Source organism: Drosophila gunungcola, chromosome 3R, assembly GCF_025200985.1.
Source record: "Drosophila gunungcola strain Sukarami chromosome 3R, Dgunungcola_SK_2, whole genome shotgun sequence".
Classification (NCBI taxonomy): Eukaryota; Metazoa; Arthropoda; class Insecta; order Diptera; family Drosophilidae; genus Drosophila; species Drosophila gunungcola.
The window spans coordinates 7,066,420-7,087,755 of record NC_069139.1 but is presented as its reverse complement, the minus strand read 5'-3'; the positions used below and the strand labels follow the sequence as shown (position 1 = coordinate 7,087,755).

At 43.1% G+C, this 21,336-nt stretch overlaps 5 protein-coding genes across 8 annotated transcripts in view; 1 reads left to right on the top strand and 4 right to left on the bottom strand.

Moving 5' to 3' along the window:
* The window catches only part of LOC128251935 (protein similar), a 69,230-nt gene extending 64,433 nt beyond the window's left edge, over positions 1–4,797 (top strand). For both annotated transcript variants that reach the window (XM_052979213.1, XM_052979212.1), the window contains exon 12: positions 3,122–4,797. In XM_052979213.1, coding sequence (XP_052835173.1) covers positions 3,122–3,757 — 636 coding nt within the window. In that variant the 3' untranslated portion in view covers positions 3,758–4,797. The remainder of the gene's footprint in view (positions 1–3,121) is intronic.
* Positions 4,798–5,068: 271 nt separating this feature from the next.
* On the bottom strand, positions 5,069–6,300 carry LOC128261633 (uncharacterized). The gene is made up of 3 exons (XM_052995418.1): positions 5,983–6,300; positions 5,530–5,836; positions 5,069–5,413 (listed from the first exon to the last, which is right to left on the bottom strand). The coding sequence occupies exons 1-3, from the start codon at positions 6,265–6,267 to the stop codon at positions 5,073–5,075; spliced, it is 933 nt and encodes a 310-aa protein (XP_052851378.1). The 5' UTR covers positions 6,268–6,300; the 3' UTR covers positions 5,069–5,072.
* Positions 6,301–7,033: 733 nt separating this feature from the next.
* LOC128261642 (uncharacterized) lies at positions 7,034–8,317 on the bottom strand. Its single transcript, XM_052995430.1, has 3 exons — positions 7,509–8,317; positions 7,311–7,452; positions 7,034–7,248 (listed from the first exon to the last, which is right to left on the bottom strand). The coding sequence occupies exons 1-3, from the start codon at positions 8,011–8,013 to the stop codon at positions 7,080–7,082; spliced, it is 816 nt and encodes a 271-aa protein (XP_052851390.1). The 5' UTR covers positions 8,014–8,317; the 3' UTR covers positions 7,034–7,079.
* A 3,050-nt stretch (positions 8,318–11,367) lies between these two features.
* Positions 11,368–19,423, bottom strand: LOC128251937 (uncharacterized). Its single transcript, XM_052979216.1, has 7 exons — positions 18,620–19,423; positions 17,219–18,505; positions 16,113–17,160; positions 14,597–15,164; positions 13,976–14,138; positions 13,651–13,906; positions 11,368–13,598 (listed from the first exon to the last, which is right to left on the bottom strand). The coding sequence occupies exons 1-7, from the start codon at positions 19,045–19,047 to the stop codon at positions 11,511–11,513; spliced, it is 5,838 nt and encodes a 1,945-aa protein (XP_052835176.1). The 5' UTR covers positions 19,048–19,423; the 3' UTR covers positions 11,368–11,510.
* Positions 19,424–19,707: 284 nt separating this feature from the next.
* LOC128252589 (triosephosphate isomerase) lies at positions 19,708–21,262 on the bottom strand. 3 transcript variants are annotated; one of them, XM_052980392.1, is made up of 3 exons: positions 21,008–21,262; positions 20,252–20,839; positions 19,708–20,188 (listed from the first exon to the last, which is right to left on the bottom strand). In XM_052980392.1, exons 1-3 carry the CDS (start codon positions 21,245–21,247, stop codon positions 19,982–19,984), a joined length of 1,035 nt encoding a protein of 344 aa, XP_052836352.1. In that variant the 5' UTR covers positions 21,248–21,262; the 3' UTR covers positions 19,708–19,981. The 3 variants fall into 3 exon arrangements, with proteins under 3 accessions (XP_052836352.1, XP_052836353.1, XP_052836354.1); XM_052980393.1 differs by having other exon boundaries at positions 20,980–21,018; XM_052980394.1 differs by lacking the exon at positions 21,008–21,262 and adding an exon at positions 20,966–20,984.
* Between the last annotated feature and the right edge of the window lie 74 nt (positions 21,263–21,336).

The window sequence follows — 21,336 nt, the reverse complement described above, 5'->3', positions numbered from 1 at the left end:
ACCTATATACATATATATATAAATCTATATATACAAGATGTCAAGCAACTTATACATATACAAGCGAATGTAGTACGATACGATATGGCATATGATATGATATCTGGATTATAAAGTATTTTAATAAACTTTTAATAAATATTTTAGTAAATCCAATAAAACAATAAAGCCGAAACCCCAGTGAACCAACTGATACAGCAGATAAGAGGAAAACGTCTTGGAGAAAAGCAGGGGAATTGTGTTTTTCTTTGGAAAAGTATGAGCTGGAATGGGCGTCGTCGATGTTTACAAGTTTTTCCTTCGATTTATGTGCATACATTGGCCTTCGGGCATATTTGTATTGACAGGCCGGCCCGGGAATTGATTAATCTCCATTCGGCATTTTGTATTTGCCTGCTCTCCACCAGTCGCTCCACTGACTGGCAATTTATTAAAATCTTTTGATTGGAATAAATGATGCTGCCAGCTAATCAAGTTGCCCCAACTTGTCCTGTCTCTGGAATTGAATTCCATTTCCTTCTATTGTCTTGCCTCTTCAAGTCAAACACTTAAGTATGCCGAGCACATCCAAACACACGGATAACTTTTCTCTCTTATCTTGAGATTTTCGTTTTACTTTCTGGCCAAATTTAAATCTTTCGCTTCGTTTGCCTGCAAATAAATGACGAATTTTCGTCACACACGAGCGCTGTGTTGAAATTAAATTCCGCAAAACATTCTATCCATCGAAATGCCACTTTCCATTTGTTGGAAATATACCTAGCGACAATTGCATTACGTATACGCCACAATGTCTTCTTGGCCGATATGGCTGCATGAGTTATTCAAGTTTATTGCTTATTGATTTCGGGCCCCAGTTTTCAATTTCAATTTCACCTCGTTATGGCGGGTCTGGGAAATATGGAGGCCAATCCTTTCAAGCGTTTTCCCAGTAGCCTTCCGTTGCGTAGTATTACGCAATAAGAGTCGAGTGTAAGAAAATGTTACTGTAGTCCTTGAGTACATTTGCTGCCTACTTTTCCTTTTTATTATGCGGTGACAGCAGATTTTTCTACAGAAAGTTGTTGAAGCAAAGTTTCCCTTTAATTGCTTTTGTTTTTCTATTGGACTTTCGTGGGCCATGTGGGCGTGGCACGTGGCAGGGCGTCGATGAAATGCGATGCCATAAAAAGGAAAAATCCAATTAGACGGCTTTAAACGCAGACGACTGCTGTGCTGCAAGGCCAACTCAGCAGAACACTGGGGAAATCCGCAATAAAGTCGGCGCAAAGCTGCTGCCTAAGACATCAAATTGAGGGAGCGAAGAAGGACTACCAATTATTGTAATGTCTTGGCATTTCCGGAAACCTTTCACGCGGACAATGCCGTCTTTATCTAATAGTTTTGCCTTTTGCGTGGCAGCAATTGCCTTTAATAATTTATTAGAGCATATAAGACCAATGCCCGAGTCCTGGCAGGCAAGCCTCACAATATATCAAAAAATAAACCTATTACACGGCTCCTACTTTTTCCATCGATGTCCTGGGGGGCATTGCGCGTGCCACTGGAGTTTCTCATCGTTTCGTTGCGCATACGCCCTGTCAGCCGTGGACAGGGAAACATGTTGTTGGGTGTTTCCCATCGCCTTCGATGATACAATGCCCGAAGCCGTGGGTTCTTTCTGGGACAGATGTCACTGCTCAGACTTTCACATTCTTTGTCTTCCGTTTTGTTTGTCCATCGCTCAACTTACAGCACTTTCGATTTCATTCCCTAATTGCTGCAATTAGCACTAGCTGCAATCGAAGACCAACAGTTCGCGATGAAAGCATGGCAAACAGAGGGCAGGGGTGCGGTTCAATGGACTGCACTTGAACCCTTGCCCATTGGTCATCATCACACCCGTCGCTTCATTTTTGGCAACTTTATCATCGTCATTGACAGTTGTCAAAGCCTGCACTGAAAATAATTTGTCTTTAAAAGGCATTTAATTGGGTACTTATTTATCTTAAGGAGGAACAAATGATTTTGAGATGCTAAAAGTTATTTAACAGGTTTTGCAGTCAAGGTCACACAGAATATTTTGTATGTGACCAATCACACTTTTTCGTTTTTAAATGCCTCATTATCTAAGGTAATATTTCCTCAAAGCCTCTACGACAATATATTATTTTCTCTGTACGAAAAGTGCAGACGGCGGCTTGGTAGCGGTCGAAATTGATATATTCCCCACTTCCTGTCAGTCTGACTGGCGGGAATGGAAATGCGCACTGACTGGTGGCTCTTAAAGCGAAAGTGGGGGCGTTCTTTGTGTCAATCCGAAATCCAGAGCATAATAATGTCCCGCCGCTGGATTCTGTTTCAACGCTAGCAGCGTTGGGTCCCATTCCCAACCATCATTAAAATATGATTTATTGCGGGTTTCCCAGCCCCATCCACCCACTTTGGGTTGGACTTTACCGCTTGGCTTTTCTCAGGCTGAGAGCTTCCCGCTGTTGCCGGCTTTCCCGGGGCTTTTCCACAGGGACTAGGGCTTGAGCCTGTTTGAGCGAGTGACTTTAAACATCTTCATGCCGCCGACTTAGCCCAGTTTTTCCGCTCAATTTTCGTTTAACTGTCAAGGTATCAAAATCTTCCTGCAGGTTTCACCGAGTTAATAGCCGGCATTTGCATAGGAATAGGCACGAATCTCAGTCAAAAGTTACATTCTCCAGGGAGATTCGAGGAGTAATTTGTCTGCAAATCGGTTAATTTAAATTAATTTACGCACAGATTGCGGTACTTAAGTTATAATTGTAATTTCAATTGAATGCTATTAGTTATGAATACCAATAAGTTAAGAGTAAGTAAGGCAATTAAGAAAATCGATCCATTTACCACAACAAATTTGTAATAATGAATCCTTGGGTAAACCCTTTTCAGCTTGGGAGTGCCTTCTACACGGAAAGAAACTTGAGTTAAATAAAATAATTAACTTTGAGTTCTATCTACAAAAGATATATTTAAGATTTGTACAGATTGATTTTATATTTCAGCAGTTTAAAGTTTCTTTCTGCTTATTTTTTTGTATATCAAATGAAATAACCTTTTACTAATGTATGGTTTTACTTTCTCTCTTTTTCTTTTCTGCACCAAAAAACAGGGTAGCGAATCCGAGCCTATGATGATAGATGACGACAACCACTCCATGGGTCACTCAGTGGCTCTGGGCAAATACGCTTTGCCCCTGCATTGCCACACCTCCACGTCGGCGGTGTTGCGGGACTATCACAACAATCCGCTGATCAGCGGCACCAACTTCCAGCTGTCTCCCGTCTTTGGGGGCTCAGATGCTGGAGGAGGTGACTGTGACGCCGGGTCGGTTGTGTCCCTGGATGATTCGTTGCCTCCGGGCTTGACGGCTTGCGACACGGATGCCTCCAGCGACAGTGGCATCGATGAGAACAGTTTGGTGGATGGGGCATCGGGATCAACTCGTAAACGGCTTCCCCTAACTTCCACCACCAGTGAGCAGGCAGAAACTGCACCACCGCCCCTGGATGCGGTGATCCCAGTGATCCAGCAGGCGGGTGAAGAGGAGCTCGAGGCATGTGGCCCTGGCAGTAATGCCCCCAGCAGCAGGAAGACCTCCATTTCGTTCCTGGACAGCAGCAATCCCCTGCTGCACACGCCGGCTATGATGGACCTGTGCAACGATGACTACATCATGGGCGAGGGTGGCTTCGAGTTCAGCGAGAACCAGTTGGAGCAGGTCCTGGGATGGCCAGAAATTGCTTAGATTTAACGTCTTTGCATGCACTGCATTTGATGAGAGGGCATTTGTTTTTGGGCTGATGAGGAGAAAACATTGAAATTAAACTGAGCATCGAAGAGAAGAGCTAACCAAAAGATTGATTTTGAGCCTTGCGTGAAAGTAGTAGAATTCCGCACAACCAAAACGTACCCCCAAACACCCACCCACCCACGTACACACCAACCCCCCGACCGACCACTTGACCCCTGACCCCATGCTAACCGACACACATTTACAAACAGGAAGGGTTAATCACACTTGAATAGTTTTGTAGCCATGTTAACTGCCTAGAACAGAAGAATATACACGTATGTAATTTAGTCTTAATGTTTTTCTATATGCAAACCGTTTACACAACAACAACAACAACAACAGGATGAGGAGCAATTTAGCAGCGGAGAAGGAGTACCAGTCGAAAAATAACGATAAACTTAAAAATATACGAAAAGAAAATATCTTGAAAAAATGTTCATAGTTTTTTGCTAGAAGGCTCAAACAAGTTTTTTGGTGATGGTTGTATTCTGTTTTATAACTTTCAAGCGGAAAAGCTGTGACGAAAAAAAAAGTTTTTAAACATGTTTTACAATAAAATATAAAAAATAAAAAAATAAAACCCAAAAAAATATACAATAATGTAATTCTTAGTTTAAGTCATTAATTTCAATGTTTTCAAATGCTACAATGAATGTTTGTAGAAATTATAATATTTTAACTTTAATTATTTGAATTAAGTAAATATCTACTCAATTCAGTTTATCTTAACTTTCAGGCTATACTTTGTGCATTTCTTATAAAGTTAACTTTGTGTCAACCATTTTCAATAATTTCTCGATTTCTATTATCACTTGATTACCGATTGTTTATGTAAAATTAGTTTTAGTTCTGTTTAAGGCGCATCATACACAACAAACTGTTTGCTTGCTCTAATCCAAATCACTTCAATGTTCAGTGTTTTTAAAATTGTTTTAATATTAATTGGCAAAATAAATATAGAATTCATTTCGATGAAAGTTGCATGCAGAAAATCTGTGCTTCGTTTTTTTATTGGGTAGTGAATTGAGTAAGTTATTTAATGGTGAATAACTTAACTAAATTCGCCGTTAGCGTTGAATTCGCCACCACTTTGCATCAAAGACGCAAACCATGGACGTATGAAAAATGTAGAATTCATGTATAATTTCTGGAACATAAATGGAAATAAGACGTAGAATCCGTTGTATGTGGGTAAAAAGAAAGAAAATAAGTACTACAAGTTTAATAAAAACAATAAATTTAATTGAGTGGTATAAGAAATTAACTCCTATTTAAACTGTACATTATTGCGCAATAGCTCCAGGATTTGTTCTTCAGGAGCCGTCCATTTGCAAGCCGGATACTTAATGGTGCAGTGATTGCTCGATATGACCTTTCCAGCTTCAATGGCCTCACGGAAAGCGGATTGCTCTAGCCATGCCATCAGCCAAGGCCATTTGGTGGCTCCATCCAAAAGGTGTTCTATATCCGTGGCCTCACCCTTTATCACTTTTAGTCCTGCGCTGTGAGTCAAAGTGCAAATGGATTTCAGCAGGCAAATGGATAGATCCACATCGTTTTTAAGAAACGTTCGCTCAACGACTCCCAAAATATTGGGAAGACTAGTAGCTAAGAAATGAACGAGAAATTACTTTGATTAAAAGGTAACAAAATAACTATCAACCCAAATAGGTTATACAAAATCATTTTGTGCTAAATAAACAATTTAGTATTTGGTAACTTACCCACACGATCTCCAGTTTCGTTTCGGTAGATTAGCTTAAAATTGTCAAAAAATCCAGGAAAACTCAAGTTCTCATCGTAAAGTTTTCTGGAGGTGGCATTGGCAGGAAAGGGTGCTGGTGTAGAGTACGAAGCATCCTCCTCCGAAGATTTTGGTTTAAGTATAGAAGAATTCCCGAAAATGGGACGATTTTCATCTCCTGTGATGGCCTCCAATCCCAAGCTCCGTATGATGTGCCCCACAAGGACTCCACCTACAACCACAAGTCCACAGCTCACAACTGCCGCCGAATTGACTATAACAAGTGGCTAAAGCAAAGGTATTTACGTTACAATCGAATCAAAAATCAGTTAATAAGTTTTAACATGTATTGATCACTTATTTTAAAATATCTGGTTAAAATCCATTGTTTTTTTCAGAATCACTTTTTAGATTAAATACTTCATGCACCTACCTTCGGTGGAGCATTTCGCTTTCTTTTGACAGGCACCTCTAGAAAAGGCACTAGATAATCCAAGCCCAAGGCGATGTTTTTGCCCACTGCATCGAAGGATATAAGTTTGAATCCCTGGCCAGGTTGGTTCCTTGAGCTGTGCTGCTTGGGCAGTTTGACCGATCCTTGCTGCTCCTCACCACTGGCAGCCCAAATAACAGCAAAACTAGCGAGGAGAGCACAGGTCAGGTACAATAGCTTCATTTTCCGCTGGCAGTTCCGTCTGGGTGTGCTGTCGCCGAACATTTGAATCAATTTCCCAGGCGGTGTCACCAGCACACTTTTAATCCAACACCGCCGATCTGCTTCGATGGCTTACCTATGCACTGAACAAAATTTTTACATTTTTGGGATAAGATAATTTTAACATTATGCTATTTATATTTCATTAAGAAAACTTTTTGTATTATAATTATTAAGTGTTTGTGTTCATTTTAAAATATATATTTTGCAAATCTCCCGTTTTTGTTTTTCGGACAATTTTTAATTGTTATATTTGAATATCATAAATTTTTATTTAACACATAGGAAGGGTGAGTGGTGAGTACTTTTTGATAAATACTTTGGAAGGGATAGTCGAATAGTCAAATAAATTTTTAAATTATATTCTGTAAAATAAAACATTAAGTTTTATTGTGGTGTAATTGCCGCTTGGCTGGCTCTTGGTTGCTATAATTTCCAACTGAGACTCCAGTTCCCACTCGTGTCTTTTAAACAAAATGCAACAAATTGGGGAGTGTGACATAACTGGGATGGAGGTGGGAAAACGATTAGCCAGAGGAAATGCGGGGCCAGATGAAAGCGGAAGATGTCTACAGCTACCTTCTCTAATTGGGCAGAATTGGAAGAAATTACACTAATTTCCCGGCATTTGCATTGCATAAACAAACATTCGTTGGTAATAAAAAAATGCTGTCAAGGTTTTGACAATTCTTTTTTTTTTATTTTATTTGTTTTAATCTCAAAATATTTAGTTCTTAGAGTAATATTCTCGTTTCTTAAGCAGGGATAAAATAAATAAGTAATGTTAATCGTATTTAAGATAGTGTTTATGGTAGTTATCCATTAAAAAACTTGAGGACTTGGGGTAAGCTTCCAGACTTCTTGTTTAAATAATTCGGCCATCGACAGCTTTGATAAGTGTGGGTACAGCTGCGACTGCTTCTTGAGGATTGAATGGCATGGAAAACTGCAGTTCCATCAACAAAAGGATGAATCCAGGGAGGACTGGAAATTAAATAAATAATTATTCCATTTTTGAACATTGTTCTGAACTAAAGATGTCTTGCCTGGTCAACACGTTTAGAGCCCTGGCATATCCAGAAGACAGATTCTTTTGCAGGTACTGGCAGATCATCCGCTGCACACAAACAGACATGTCGATGTTGTGTTCCTCCAATTGTGATTCCACCACATCAGTCAGTCGGCGCACTAAATAAGAATTGATTTGTTAGACTTAATTTGCGATTTATCTTTCAACTACTTACTGCCTCTTTCTGGATCGGATTTGTAGCCATAACCATTGCCCAAAGAAGTGAATACAAGAGGGGCTATGAGTAGTCGTACTACTGCTGCAATCACTGCTCCTGCAGCCACCACAACGGCTGTGTTTATTATGGCTCCAGTTCGTAAGTTAAGGACATTCTGGATAGCATCACGGGCCAGGTTCATGCTCCTTTTCACAGGTATTTTGAGGAACGGTACGATGAACTCCAGTTCCACACTGACATCCTCGCCGCTGGCATGGAAATGGAAACCTCGTCCCTCCCGTTCTAGTCCGGGATTTTCATTTTCCGCCAAACTAAATTCCATATCCATTCTTTCACTTGGCTGACGTGGCTCAAAGTCGCGGAATCGAAGCATTCTGGCACTGGCATTGCCGTAAAAATCCGCATAGCTGAGATCACTCCCACCAACACTTTCTCCAAAGTAACCCAATAATGGAAATAGGGCCATTGTGCCTAACAAATGCAAGATCCGCACCAGCCACATGTTGTCGCCCGAGCGGTTGGAATTCGTCTGATCGTCACTCCCAAACTCGGAGCACGCTTTGTAAGCTCCACGGAGGTGCAGAATTACATGCCCCTCGCTCCGGCAATCAAGATATGATATTTATTTAGTCGCTAAACAAAGCGCAAGACGGAGGCGCGACTTTAACGCTTTGTGAGCTGCGAGCTGTCGGATTCGCAAATGGCAGATGGGCAACGATTGATTGAATAACGATAACTGATTCGCAAAGGATAAGAAAAGAAAACGTGCAGACTTAAAGAAGTGATTCAACAAATTTAAATCGGAGAAGATGGTGCTTTTGATAAAGTAGGCCCAACAGACCGCGACGAAAGCGACACGCATAAAAACAGATTTTATTATTGAATGTGGTTTTAAGTTATAAACAGAGCATTTTACGACTCAACCAACTTAATTTTAATATTAAGGCTAAATAAAAATAATCATAAATTACTTAGGACTGTTTTTTTTTAGTAGTAATTAACTGTTAATCAACAGTAATCAACAAATGTTTAAATAAATAGAAATAGAGACATTTTTTATTTTTTCAGTATTATATTTGTATTATTTATATCTTCTCCAAGCTTAAAAAATTTATGATATTTGATACAATTTTTTCTCTGTACAGTGGGAACCTAAGGTAGGTAAACTCTACTTATTAGAAAGACATTTGCGGGCAGCTATCGAGCGGAAAATTTGCATATTCCGCGAAGTGTACACGCTTATGGGCTGCAGTTATGTCACCAACAGTGCGACAAAGGTTAGGTAAACAAAACGGGATTAAGCAAGGGCTCCATGGGAATTATTTGAGACTTTCTTGGTTCCTCATTGCTCTACCAATTTTAACTGCTGAATGTGTTATAGTGTTAAGGTTAGATAAACAACACCAAGTTAGAGTAGTACCTCAAAGTAGCACGTCTTTGCTTCACATTTAATTTGATGTTAAGGGTTAAATAAACAAAATATTTTAAATAATGATAGCATAGATATGATCTTTTGACTGTTAATTATGGTTTAGAAAACAGGTAGGTAAAGATTAGATAATCAGAAACAATTTAATATAATGACTGCAATGTGAAAATGTTGGGTGGTTTTGAAATTAAAGAGATTTGCCTTAAATATTTTTATTTAAGATATCTATCAAACGTTACTTTATGATAAACAAAATGTATACAATTTTTCATTTTAAATTACTTAGCAGAAAAGTATCATACAGCTCACAGAAGTCCGATTTTAAACAGACATGTCTCTAAAGGTTTGTAGTTAACACTTCTAAAACTCTGGGTTTAAATGTTGGTTTGAAATTTGGGAGCGAATTTCAGGGAATTTTAATTTCCTTTTTTCAACACTATCATTACTTCTAAGGCCATAACTTTCCTTACAGATATTCGATATTAAAAAGGAATAGCTCTTTAAGTTTGCGTTTTAAAGCTCTGAAAATCTGCATTTAAATTTTGGTTTGAGATTTTGGGTCGATTTTCTTGAAATTTTAATGATGGTACCCCTTTCCTTTTTTTTCAAAAATGGCTTTGCAGAAAAGTGACCTAAAACCTGCACTTCCAAGGCCATAACTTTTCTTACAGATATCCGATTTTAAAAAGGAATAGCTCTTTAAGTTTGTGTTTTAAAGCTCTGAAAATCTGCATTTAAATTTTGGTTTAAGATTTTGGGTCGATTTTCTTGATATTTTAATGATGGTACCCCTTTCCTTTTTTTTCAAAAATGGCTTTGCAGAAAAGTGACCTAAAACCTGCACTTCCAAGGCCATAACTTTTCTTACAGATATCCGATATTAAAAAGGAATAGCTCTTTAAGTTTGTGTTTTAAAGCTCTGAAAATCTGCATTTAAATTTTGGTTTCAATTTTTGGGTCGATTTTCTTGATATTTTAATGATGGTACCCCTTTCCTTTTTTTTTCAAAAATGGCTTTGCAGAAAAGTGACCTAATATCACCACTCCTAAGGCCATAACTTTTCTTACAGATATCCGATTTTAAAAAGGAATGGCTCTATAAGTTTGTGTTTTTAGGCTCTAAGAATCTGCGTTTAAATTTTGGTTTGAGATTTTGGGTCGATTTTCTTGATATTTTAATGATGGTACCCCTTTCCTTTTTTTTTCAAAAATGGCTTTGCAGAAAAGTGACCTAAAACCTGCACTTCCAAGGCCATAACTTTTCTTACAGATATCCGATATTAAAAAGGAATAGCTCTTTAAGTTTGTGTTTTAAAGCTCTGAAAATCTGCATTTAAATTTTGGTTTCAATTTTTGGGTCGATTTTCTTGATATTTTAATGATGGTACCCCTTTCCTTTTTTTTCAAAAATGGCTTTGCAGAAAAGTGACCTAAAACCTGCACTTCCAAGGCCAAAGAATAGCTCTTTAAGTTTGTGTTTTAAAGCTCTGAAAATCTGCATTTAAATTTTGGTTTCAATTTTTGGGTCGATTTTCTTGATATTTTAATGATGGTACCCCTTTCCTTTTTTTTCAAAAATGGCTTTGCAGAAAAGTGACCTAATATCACCACTCCTATGGCCATAACTTTTCTTACAGATATCCGATTTTGAAAAGGAATAGCTCTTTAAGTTTGTGTTTTAAAGCTCTGAAAATCTGCATTTAAATTTTGGTTTCAATTTTTGGGTCGATTTTCTTGACATTTTAATGATGGTACCCCTTTCCTTTTTTTTCAAAAATGGCTTTGCAGAAAAGTGACCTAAAACCTGCACTTCCAAGGCCATAACTTTTCTTACAGATATCCGATATTAAAAAGGAATAGCTCTTTAAGTTTGTGTTTTAAAGCTCTGAAAATCTGCATTTAAATTTTGGTTTCAATTTTTGGGTCGATTTTCTTGATATTTTAATGATGGTACCCCTTTCCTTTTTTTTCAAAAATGGCTTTGCAGAAAAGTGACCTAATATCACCACTCCTATGGCCATAACTTTTCTTACAGATATCCGATTTTGAAAAGGAATAGCTCTTTAAGTTTGTGTTTTAAAGCTCTGAAAATCTGCATTTAAATTTTGGTTTCAATTTTTGGGTCGATTTTCTTGACATTTTAATGATGGTACCCCTTTCCTTTTTTTTCAAAAATGGCTTTGCAGAAAAGTGACCTAATATCACCACTCCTATGGCCATATCCGATATTAAAAAGGAATAGCTCTTTAAGTTTGTGTTTTAAAGCTCTGAAAATCTGCATTTAAATTTTGGTTTCAATTTTTGGGTCGATTTTCTTGATATTTTAATGATGGTACCCCTCTCCAAAAATGGCTAATATCAGCACTTATAGGGCCATTCATTTATCTCAGTAAGGAATGGACCCTTTGTACCCAAAACAAAAACTGATTTTCTAATTTCCCTGTTTATTAAAACTAACAATTTTACGCGGTTGATTATAATCGGAACATTGGTGGGTAGGCTAAAAGCGTATGTGAAATGGGGGGTAGGGGATGTGGATATATATGTATAAGCGACCCGGTTAAATGAAACTAGACGAAAAAACTATCGGAGGAGCGAGCACAGATGGTGGGATCGAATCGTACCAGCTTTTTAGTTCTCCTTTTTACTCTTTGGCGCTGCTTTTCCTTGGTCTTTTCATAGGACCAGGGTTCCGCTCGCTGTGGAGCACTGGGTGGATAGGAGGCCTGATCGAGGAGTCTCATGTGATGGCCACTCAGCGGGAGTTCCGAGTCCGTAGAGTAATTTGGGGGACTGTGAATGGGCGCTACAGTGCGCACCCGGGAATGTGTTTGAACGGAGTTATTGTTGACGCGGCTGTAAATGCAGGAATCCTGGTACTCCTGCCCAGCAAAACCTCCAGCCACGCGACCAGGCTCTACCTTCTTTTTCTTCTGCTTCCTCGGAATGTTCCGCATCTTGGGCGGCTTGGGCTGCTCCTGGATGACACCCTTGCCATATATCCAGTTGAACGGCTTCTGCCGCTCGCCCATCACACAGCTCTCGTACTGAACTGTGGCATCGGGCATGTGGGGATACAGGCTGGGCATGATCCAATCCCTTTCGTCGTACTGCACGGCGGTGTTCGTCACATGGGTGCTCCTCAGTCGCTCCGGATGCATCAACCCGGCCGGTGGAGTGACCCCGAAGTCGAACTCCGCCTCGCTGTCGGAGGTGTCCGTCAGCACAAGGTCATCCTCGCAGGACTCTATTCGCCGACGCTCGCACTCCTTTCGCACATGATAGAGCAGCCTCTTCTTGTCCACGAAGCTGCGGCAATAGCAGGTCATCAGTGGCTTGTGGCAGGAGCACTTGCTGAAGCCCATGCCCTTGAGACAGCGCTTCAAGTCGCGCAGCTCCTTCACCAGCGGATTCTGCACAATGCGGAACTGCACGGGCTTCATGCTCACATAAGGATTGGCGGAGCGGGAAAGCGTCTTGGGATCTTTCAGCGGACGCAAAGTGATGGTGTACACATCGTTCTTCTTTTCTATATGCAGCGTGGGCACCTGCACCAAATCCTCCGGCTTCTCACCTGGCTGAGACTTCGGTGACTTCTTGTGGTTGTAGTACGACATGTATTTCGAAACGGGCACGCTGTCCACGGGAAAGTCCTTGAGGAAGTAGCGCATCAGGCCGCGAATGGAACGACGGATGGCCCCTGGTCGCCAGCCGGGCTTGGAGGCCAGTGGATGGGCTGTCCATAGCCAGCCCATATGACTGGGCACCTTTTTGTTGTCTCCGCAATCCAAAGTGACTTGCGGCCTCACCCGTGGACTGTACATGGAGTAGTACCTGGACCTGAAGGGACGCTTACTTTTCAAGCGACGCTTCTTAGGTTTTGCGACTTGGCAGGCATCCTCTGAAGCTTTGGCATTTCCGCCCTCTTTTCTTTTTGGCGATGAATGACGTGACTTTCCCTTCTTATGGGCCTTGGCCAAATTGCAGGCCTCCGTGCAAATTTCCTGAATCTTTTCCTTCTCATCGGGCACTTTAACGTTGAAAAGATCTCTTAGTTCGGCAAAAACCTTGGCCAAATCCTGGGGCTTGGATTCGCCCTCTGGAAGTGCTGGCTTTTTGGTGACCGACTGGGCCGCCTTGGTTGTGGAGGATTCACGAATGCTGCGCCGTAAGTGTTGGTAGTCCCTTACTATAGTTTCAAAGGCCTCCGAGTTGTGTCCCGGGTCATCGCGCTCTCCATCCGCCGAACATCCCTCCACCGATCCAAGGTCGAAGCTGAGATCCTCCACGGGGTTCTCCAGATGGTCCAGCAGGATCTGTTGGGCCGTGGCTGCCTCGTCGTAGGCTCGCTCCTTGAACTCCGGCACCGGTTTGTAGCCACAGCAAGGACAGGCGGCCACTTTGGGCAGCCAGGAGACGTCCTCGCCGCAGAGGGCACAGGATCGGGTGTTGCTGATGTGCATCTGTCGCAGTTTCGGGAAGGAATGCTGTTGGCACAGTCGGTTGGTGTTCCCCTCGCCCAGTACGTTCCTTTGGCAGGCGGAGAACTGAGCGGCAGGTGCTGCCGGAGGTTCAAAGGTCACACAACAGTCGTCCACATTGGGACAGGAGTAAACGGGATAAGGTCCCGCCATGTCCACCAGTCGAGGAGGTGGATCCTAACGGGTTTTATTTATAAATAATCTGGGAGTACCTTTTAAGTTTGCCCACCTGACATCCGGCGAAATCCTGACCCCTATCCTCGCAGCCAGAGGGACACTCCGTGGCCGTGGGCGTGGGCTCATCCATATCGCTGGGCATAAAACCGACGCAGGGGTCAATGGAAGAGGTGGAGTAATTGCCACCCGACATGTACGAGATGTCCTGCGGATCCACATTCATGTCCATGCAGCTGGTCCCCTTTTTCCTCCTACCCCCGGAGCAACATCCTCGCTCCTGGCCGCCCGCCAAACGTCCGTCCGCAACTCTATTGAAGTTCAGTAGCTATCGCATTCAGGCGGCTCGAGGATCAGGTCCCTTTGGTGGCGCTACTTACTCTTTGATCGTCTGGCAGCGCATCTGCATCGCGAAGCGGATGTTGATGAGGCCGACGGTGCAGCCCTTGCAGGTCAGCTCCACATTGGCATCGTGCACGATCTCGGTGAGCTCGTTGATCATGCGGTTGACCACCGCCGCAGGTGGGAAGTAGCAGCCTCGGGCTAAGAAGAAGTTATAAGTTAAATTTTTGCTAGTCCTGGTTAATATGATAGTTTACTACCTCACCAGAAACCGCGAAAAATTATTGTACATGGACTGATTTCAATTTGAAATCAAGGCAGTTTTTTTATTTATTCGTTTTTTAAATTTTACTTTTATCATAATTTAACATTCGTTATTTTTTTTATTTACTATTAAAAATAAACAATTTGGGGACCGCTTTGACTTAAATTTTATTCAATCCAAAGACCGCTTTACTTAAGATTTACGTAAAAAATGTACATGTTGGTGATCCAACATGTTGATACGTAAATTTCTAAGAATTTGTTTTACTTTAATGATGAAATCGAAATTAAGAGAACAACGCTCCGTTTTTTCGTAAGTTTATTTTTTTCTTAATATTTTTTTTGCGGATTTTGGGGGTAAACTAGAGTAGTGCTCTAATGCTGTAAATACTCACCGATCTCCTTGCGCAAGTAGATCACGGATATGGTAATGCCCTCGGCTAGCTGTCGCTGCAAAAACTCGGGTTCCATTTGGAAGGTCTTGTCAGGATTTAAAGGAAGACAGTTGACATTGATGCGACTGTCGTCCAGGCAAATCTTGCATTTACGGCACACATTAGCCTTGACTTGCAACTGATCTCGGCACTCGAAATCCCTGCCAGGCAAATCGAGTCTCTGGACGATGAGCTTGGCGGCAAAACAGCGCATATAGTCCCTGTTCGGTTTGCCCTTCTGACCAGGAGCCGGGCACCTGGGCTGGTAGACCTCATTCCGATTTTGAACCGGACACGAGGAACAGCAGCACGCGTTCTTTCCCTTGTCCTTTTTGTCCTTTTCCTGGCTGTTGCCTTTCTCCTGGTAAGTGGAGCAGTGCATGTAGTCCGCCTTGCAACTGGCCAGTCGGGTGCTGATCATCCCGCGATGCTTGTAGTAGTTATCCCAGTCCATCAGCTCCTCCACAGGTTTCTCCTTCTTTTCCGGCGGCGCCGGCCTGCAATCTAAAGTCGCCATCCTGACCGGAAATTAATCGAACCCGGGTCGTCTACGAGCTTAAAAATTTCCTTGCACAAATAATTTTAAAAAGTGCGCGAGGAACGCCACGATAATTCACATAAAACTATACAATTTAAATGGGAGTTAAGCCTGAAGCGATCGACCTGAACTATCAATAGAGAATGAGTTAGGTTGTCATATTAGCTCAGGAAGTTAGTGAGAAGCAAAACTCACGGCATCCTGAAGTATTTTCAATTGAACTCCTTTTGGTTAGTTAATTAATGAAAGTCGGATTCCATTTACAGACCCTTTTAAAAACCATTTACTAAGAGAACAAGCTAATAAGTTGACTGTTATCATTGATTTCAATCTTTAAATACGTATTTTAAATTGGTTTTTATTTAATTTTGTAATATGTAGTTATTTTAACCCAAAATTGTTAATAAATGGCTTCGCCGAATAAAAAAGAGAAATAAATATGCATTTCTAATTTAAAAGTTGCCTCCAATAAATCTTTAACAATTATTAATTATTATTAATAAATCATTATAAATGTAACATTCCGTTGTAATTTAACTACTGAAGTAGATTAATGTATTAAATGTACAGTAACTAAGAGGACAAGCAAATGTGTTGACATTTCGAAGTTATATTTCTTAGTTGCAATACATACATATACAATTGTTGTTTGATGTTCTGTTTTTAATTTGTCATTTTTATATAAACTTATTGATAAATAGCATTGCATTTCTGAGTGGTATAAATTTACCCATTTGTTTCCCTATTTTTAAGTGTCTTCTACATTCTTTAAAAATCTTGATTATTAAATTTGGTAATTTTTTAAAAAACTAAGGTGTGTTTCCTAATGAAGCATTTTAAAGTTCAAAAAATATATTTTTTTATATTTTAAGCTTTATTTAGGAAGCCAAAGTCTTCATCTTTCATTTTGAGATTTAAAAGTTGTTGGTCTGAAAGTCAGTACATCTGCACGTAACCCGGGGAGCTGGACCGGTGCCAGGGCCTGTTCAGCGGCGTGGGATCATCGAAGCGACGTGGATTGTCGAGGCCGCCAACGCTGCGGAATGGCAGCTTCTTGCGCGGCTTCTTCTTGGGCGGATTCTTCATCAGGGGCTTCGGCGGAGGGGCATGGATATTGCCCTTCCCGTAGAGCCAGGGGAACTTCTTTTTGCGCTCGCCCATCACACAGGCGCCGTACTGGACGAGCATGTTGGCCGGATGCGGATACATGGTGGGTGCGGCCCAGTCGTGGTCCACATACTGGGTCTCCACATGCGCAGTGTCCGGTTTCCTCAGACGCTCCGGTTTAATGACCCCCGCGGGAGGAGTGACCCCAAACTCGTACTCCCGATCACTGTCATCATCCTCACTATACGGGGAGTAAACAAAGGAATCGGAGTTATTGGGCCATCCCCGCTGGCGACACAGGTTCTCCAACTCGTACTGAAGGCGCTTCTTGTCGTTGTGACTCCGGCAGAAGCAACTGGCCACCGGACGGCGACAAGTGCAAGGGGCGAATCCCTTGTCCTGCAGGGCCACTCGTATCTGGCGAAGTCCTGCCGCCACGGGATCTTTGGTGATGCGGAAGACGACGGGCTTCATGCTCGCATAGGGATTGGCACTGGAGGCCAGGCTTTTGGGGTCCTTCAAGGGACGCAGTGTGATGATGTACTCATCACCCTTGCGACTTATGTGCAGTGTGGGATGCTGCACCAAGGGCTCCTCCTCCTCCTTGCTCTTGCGGCACTTGCGACGGCGGTAGTGGTAACGCGACAGGCAGAGATTGTCCACTGGATAGTCCCTGAGGAAATAGGTCATCAGTTGCCGAATGGGACGGGCAATGGCTCCCGGACGCCAGGACTTGTGGCGCGCCAACTCGCTCTTGGTCCACATCCAACCCATGTGGCTGGGGATCTTACAATAGCCCGTGTATTTGCTGTCCGAGATGCAGTCAAGGTGTCCTATGCGAGAGTCCTTGGGCTGCTTCTTGAGGTTCAAAAAGGTGTAGCTGTGATACAAAGTTTATTTTATGATTAAATATACATTTAAGTATTAAACCATCTCACCATTTGGACTTCTTGTGGTGAATGGCCTTCCTTTTGGCTCGCACTTTGGGTGGCGTGGGATAGGCCTTGTCAATCTCATTTAGAGCCTTCTGCAGTGTTTTCCTGGCCCTTCTGCGGGCCTTGGTTGTTTTGGTATTCCGGCAGGCGGCTTCACATTCCTTGTGCAGCTCCTGAGCCACTGCATCCGCCTCATCGGCTCCCTTCTGCTTGCCATACATGTTACGCATCTCCGTGAAGATGGAGATCAGTTGGGCACGACGCTGTGATGTATCCGAGTTGCTCTTCCCGAGCTGATTTTGTTCCGGCGAAAACTTGGTCTTGGTCACGGATGCCCGTTCATTGTGGGCCTGTGGCAGAGGCTGCACCTTGTTTTCGTTGTCCTGGAAGAAATTCTCGCAGAGTTTGCGGATGCGACAGCGGGTGCAGGGCTGGCCGCCCAGGCAGCCACATTGCTTGGGAACATTGGGATCATCGGTGACTCGGTGTTTCCTCGCCCTGTCGCCCGCTGCCTCATCATCTTCGCCTGAAGAGTCAGAGGAAGCCAGTACACAGGGCTCCTTGCGCAGCGAGTCCCTCAAAAGCTGCTGCGCTGTGGCCGTAAGATCATAGGGCTCCTCACTGGCATGTATGTCCTCGAAGGTCTTATAGCCGCAGTAGGGACAAGCCGAGATCTTGGGCAGCCAACTGATGTCCGATTGGCAAAGCTGGCAGAGCACCGGTGGCTTATAGGCCTGATGTGTGAGTTCAGGTTCTTTCACAGGACATGAGCCCATAATCCTGCGACGTGCCTGTCGCTCCCGAGAGGCGGTCAAGGATAACGCCTTTCGCTTTCTCGGATGCTTCTCCGCCTCGAACTCATTGATGTCACAGGAGGAGGTGTCGGTAATAGGACCAGGTAACCCGCACTGACAATGCCAGCGACGAGACTTCTCATGCGAACACGGCGCATTGGGCACCTTGATTTGGTCCAGACCCAGTTCATCAATCAGCTTTTTGAGGGCAGCCCGATCCCGCTTCTTCGCCTCCTTGTCGTCCTGTGGCACCTGCATCCCCGCCTGGTAGCAGCCACATCTGGTGGTTGCACCACCTATATTATCCTCCATCTCGGCCGCCACATGGGGACATTGGAAGGGTGCCCCGGCATGCGACATCAGGCGCTCATCCGTGATGCAGGAATTGGTGGGACACTTTCCAGATCGTCCCAGGGTGAAGATAATGTCCCTTTTGTTGATCGAATGGTCCACAGGCTTGCACACGTCGTAGCATCCAAATGGAATCAGGCCGCGGCTAAAAAGTATATAATAATATAACAACAATATAATATATAATATAATAAGTAATAATTAATAATAATTTAAAACCATTGCTAATCTTATATGAACAATTCTGCCAAGTACTCACTTGATGTCCGGAGAATCGGCACTGATTTTCAAGAGAAGCTCCACCTCACCAACTTTGTTCTTGCCTTTGGTGAGCTCCACCAAAATTTGTTGGGTAACCGAGAAGGAGGGATCTGTTAGCTGTCGCAGAATGGAGGAGCTCAGCATGCCCGTTCCGGATCCTATCAGCTCATCGTTCTCCTTGAGGGTTACACCTATGCCCCTGGAGGTCAGCGAACCGATCACCTCGCAGGGACTGGCCGTAAAGCCACCCAACTTATCTGGGGGAAACTGATCCACGAACAGCCGTTCCAAGGACAATTCCTCAAAGTCCTCGAACAACCGCACTGAGTAGATGGCTCCTCCACCTTCGCTAAAACCAGCCGAATTCCGGGGAATCGGCACAGTGGAGGTCACCAGAATGACATCGAAGTCATAGCTCTGCGTCATGGTTTTGCTTTTATGAAAATATCGCTAAAATCAAGTTAAGAATTTTCTTCACTGTCCACAGATTTAGCTAAAACTTCTGTAATTTTTTAAAACTATAAAACTCCAGTCTGAATAAAATCGATGTGTACAGAAACAAATATTACAAATAAAGAGACGAAGAATCTATGTGTTAGTTATTTGTCACTTTGCTAATTTGGCAGAGGTCACTTGGTCACAAAATATTTACCTTGCTTCAAAAAAAATAAACAGAAAATATAAAAATGATCTAGAAAATTATTAATCTTCAGGCGCTTTTCATAATGGCAAAGTTTGGTATATAATCTAGAAACAAGCAGATAAGCAATGAACTCTAACCAAAAGTATAAACTGCTTTTTTTTCTTATCTCATATTAAATTAAGCTGTCTTGAGATACATTGGTAATTATTAAAAGCTTTTTTTGTTAGATTGTTAAAGATTATTAACCTATTAAGTGGGTAACATATGTTTCGTTTCGCTTTAGATAATGATTTGATATTACGTGCTCTTATCAAAAATTAAGTAATAAGTTTGCCAGTATAAGGTCCACAAAGGTGACACATATATGCACAAGCTTTGTCGCCAAACCACTTGCTCTATAAATAGCTAAATCATAAACATTCTTGCAAAAAATAAGACACTCGTTTCTTTTTGGTATATGAGTAAATGAGTTGCGTATAATTATTGCCAGAATAATTTAAGATTTACACAATGGACTATACGTTTAACAACAGGGATGTGTGTAGCTAGGTAACTATGAATTTGGAACTGCTCTGGTGGTGACAACAACAACAACAACGAGGTGTGTGTGTCTGTGTGTGTGCGTAATGCAGGTGCGGTCTGGAGTCCTTTGCCAGGACCTTTTCCGCAGGCAGTTCGTCGAGTTGCAAACGATGGGATGCTTGGAGATCGAACTGCTTATTGCCGGGCATTGATGATGTCCACGAACTCGGGCTTCAGGGAGGCACCTCCGACCAGGAAGCCATCGATGTCGGGCTTCTTGGCCAGCTCCTTGGCATTGGCAGCGGTCACAGATCCACCATACTGGATGCGCAGGGCGGCGGAGACCTCCTTGGAGATGTTGTCGCTCAGCCATTGACGCAGGAAGGCGTGAACTTCCTGGGCCTGCAAAGTAGATAAACAATTAGTTAGTTCTGTAAAGGATTAAGGACAAAAGACAAGACCCACCTGATCGGGAGTGGCGGTCTTGCCGGTGCCAATGGCCCAGACGGGCTCGTAGGCCACCACCACGTTCTTCCAGTCCTTGATCTTCTGGGCATAGGCGCACATCTGGCGGGCCACCACCTCGTTGGTCTTGCCGGCCTCGCGCTCCTCCAGGGTCTCACCGATGCAGGCGATGACCTTGAGTCCCTCGGCCAGGGCATGCTCGGCCTTCTCGGCGATCAGGGCATCGGACTCGTTGAAGATGGCACGACGCTCCGAGTGGCCGAGGATCACCCAGTCGGCACCGATGTCCTTCAACATGGCCGGCGAGATTTCGCCGGTGAAGGCGCCCTTGGCCACCTTGTAGGCATTCTGGCCGGCCAGGCCCACTTCGCAGGGCAGCAGATTGCGGGCGTACATCAGGTAGATGGCCGGGCAGCCGATGACCACCTCGGTGTTGGGGTCCAGGGCGGCCGAACTGAGCGTCTTGGCAATCTCGGCGATCGACTTCTGGTCGCCGTTCATCTTCCAGTTTCCTCCCACGCAGAATTTTCGGGCGCTCATGTTGCTGTTGTTGTCGGTGTTACAATCGGTGCTGAAATTGGCGTAGAACTGCAAAGTCGGTGGTGTAAAATAGTGGAAAGTTAGTCGAGTGTTTCAAACTGATAATTTCGAGTGACTGGAGGCTCGCCGTTAACTTTTCCGTTTAGTAATTGGCCAAATTTCAGCAGAAATTACCGGCACACACCCACCTCGAAGCTCGTCTGCTGATGTACTAACCTTCTTTTGACCTTCGTATGTCTTCCACTGGCACTTGAAAAGCTTTGGAAAAACAGCTGTGAATTTGCCCAGCAGAGCTTGCGAAACGACGCCTTTTAGTACCTCCGCCGTAACACCGCCCACAGTGGGTTGGTTCTGTTCCATGATGAGATGGAACTGGCGGTGCTGGAGGAACGGTATAGAAATGGAAATACGCTGGACACGGTAACTGCAGACTTTGTGGATAACTGCCGAATGCATCTCTACTTTGGTCCAGAGCACTTCCACAAAATTATAGTTTTGTCAAAGGCAATAAAATAGTAATTCTAACATTATATAAGCGGCTTGCT

Coding starts and splice junctions, on each gene's coding strand:
- LOC128252589 (XM_052980392.1), bottom strand. CDS start 21,247: ATGCATTCGGCAGTTATCCACAAAGTCTGCAGTTACCGTGTCCAGCGT. Junction 20,840..21,007: donor CATACGAAGGTCAAAAGAAG/GTTAGTACATCA, acceptor CCGACTTTGCAG/TTCTACGCCAATTTCAGCAC. Junction 20,189..20,251: donor AGACCGCCACTCCCGATCAG/GTGGGTCTTGTC, acceptor TCTACTTTGCAG/GCCCAGGAAGTTCACGCCTT.
- LOC128261633 (XM_052995418.1), bottom strand. CDS start 6,267: ATGTTCGGCGACAGCACACCCAGACGGAACTGCCAGCGGAAAATGAAG. Junction 5,837..5,982: donor AGCGAAATGCTCCACCGAAG/GTAGGTGCATGA, acceptor CCTTTGCTTTAG/CCACTTGTTATAGTCAATTC. Junction 5,414..5,529: donor CGAAACTGGAGATCGTGTGG/GTAAGTTACCAA, acceptor TTCATTTCTTAG/CTACTAGTCTTCCCAATATT.
- LOC128251937 (XM_052979216.1), bottom strand. CDS start 19,047: ATGACGCAGAGCTATGACTTCGATGTCATTCTGGTGACCTCCACTGTG. Junction 17,161..17,218: donor CACCACAAGAAGTCCAAATG/GTGAGATGGTTT, acceptor TTTGTATCACAG/CTACACCTTTTTGAACCTCA. Junction 13,599..13,650: donor AGGATTTCGCCGGATGTCAG/GTGGGCAAACTT, acceptor AAAACCCGTTAG/GATCCACCTCCTCGACTGGT.
- LOC128261642 (XM_052995430.1), bottom strand. CDS start 8,013: ATGTGGCTGGTGCGGATCTTGCATTTGTTAGGCACAATGGCCCTATTT. Junction 7,453..7,508: donor ATCCGATCCAGAAAGAGGCA/GTAAGTAGTTGA, acceptor ATTCTTATTTAG/TGCGCCGACTGACTGATGTG. Junction 7,249..7,310: donor GCTCTAAACGTGTTGACCAG/GCAAGACATCTT, acceptor TTTAATTTCCAG/TCCTCCCTGGATTCATCCTT.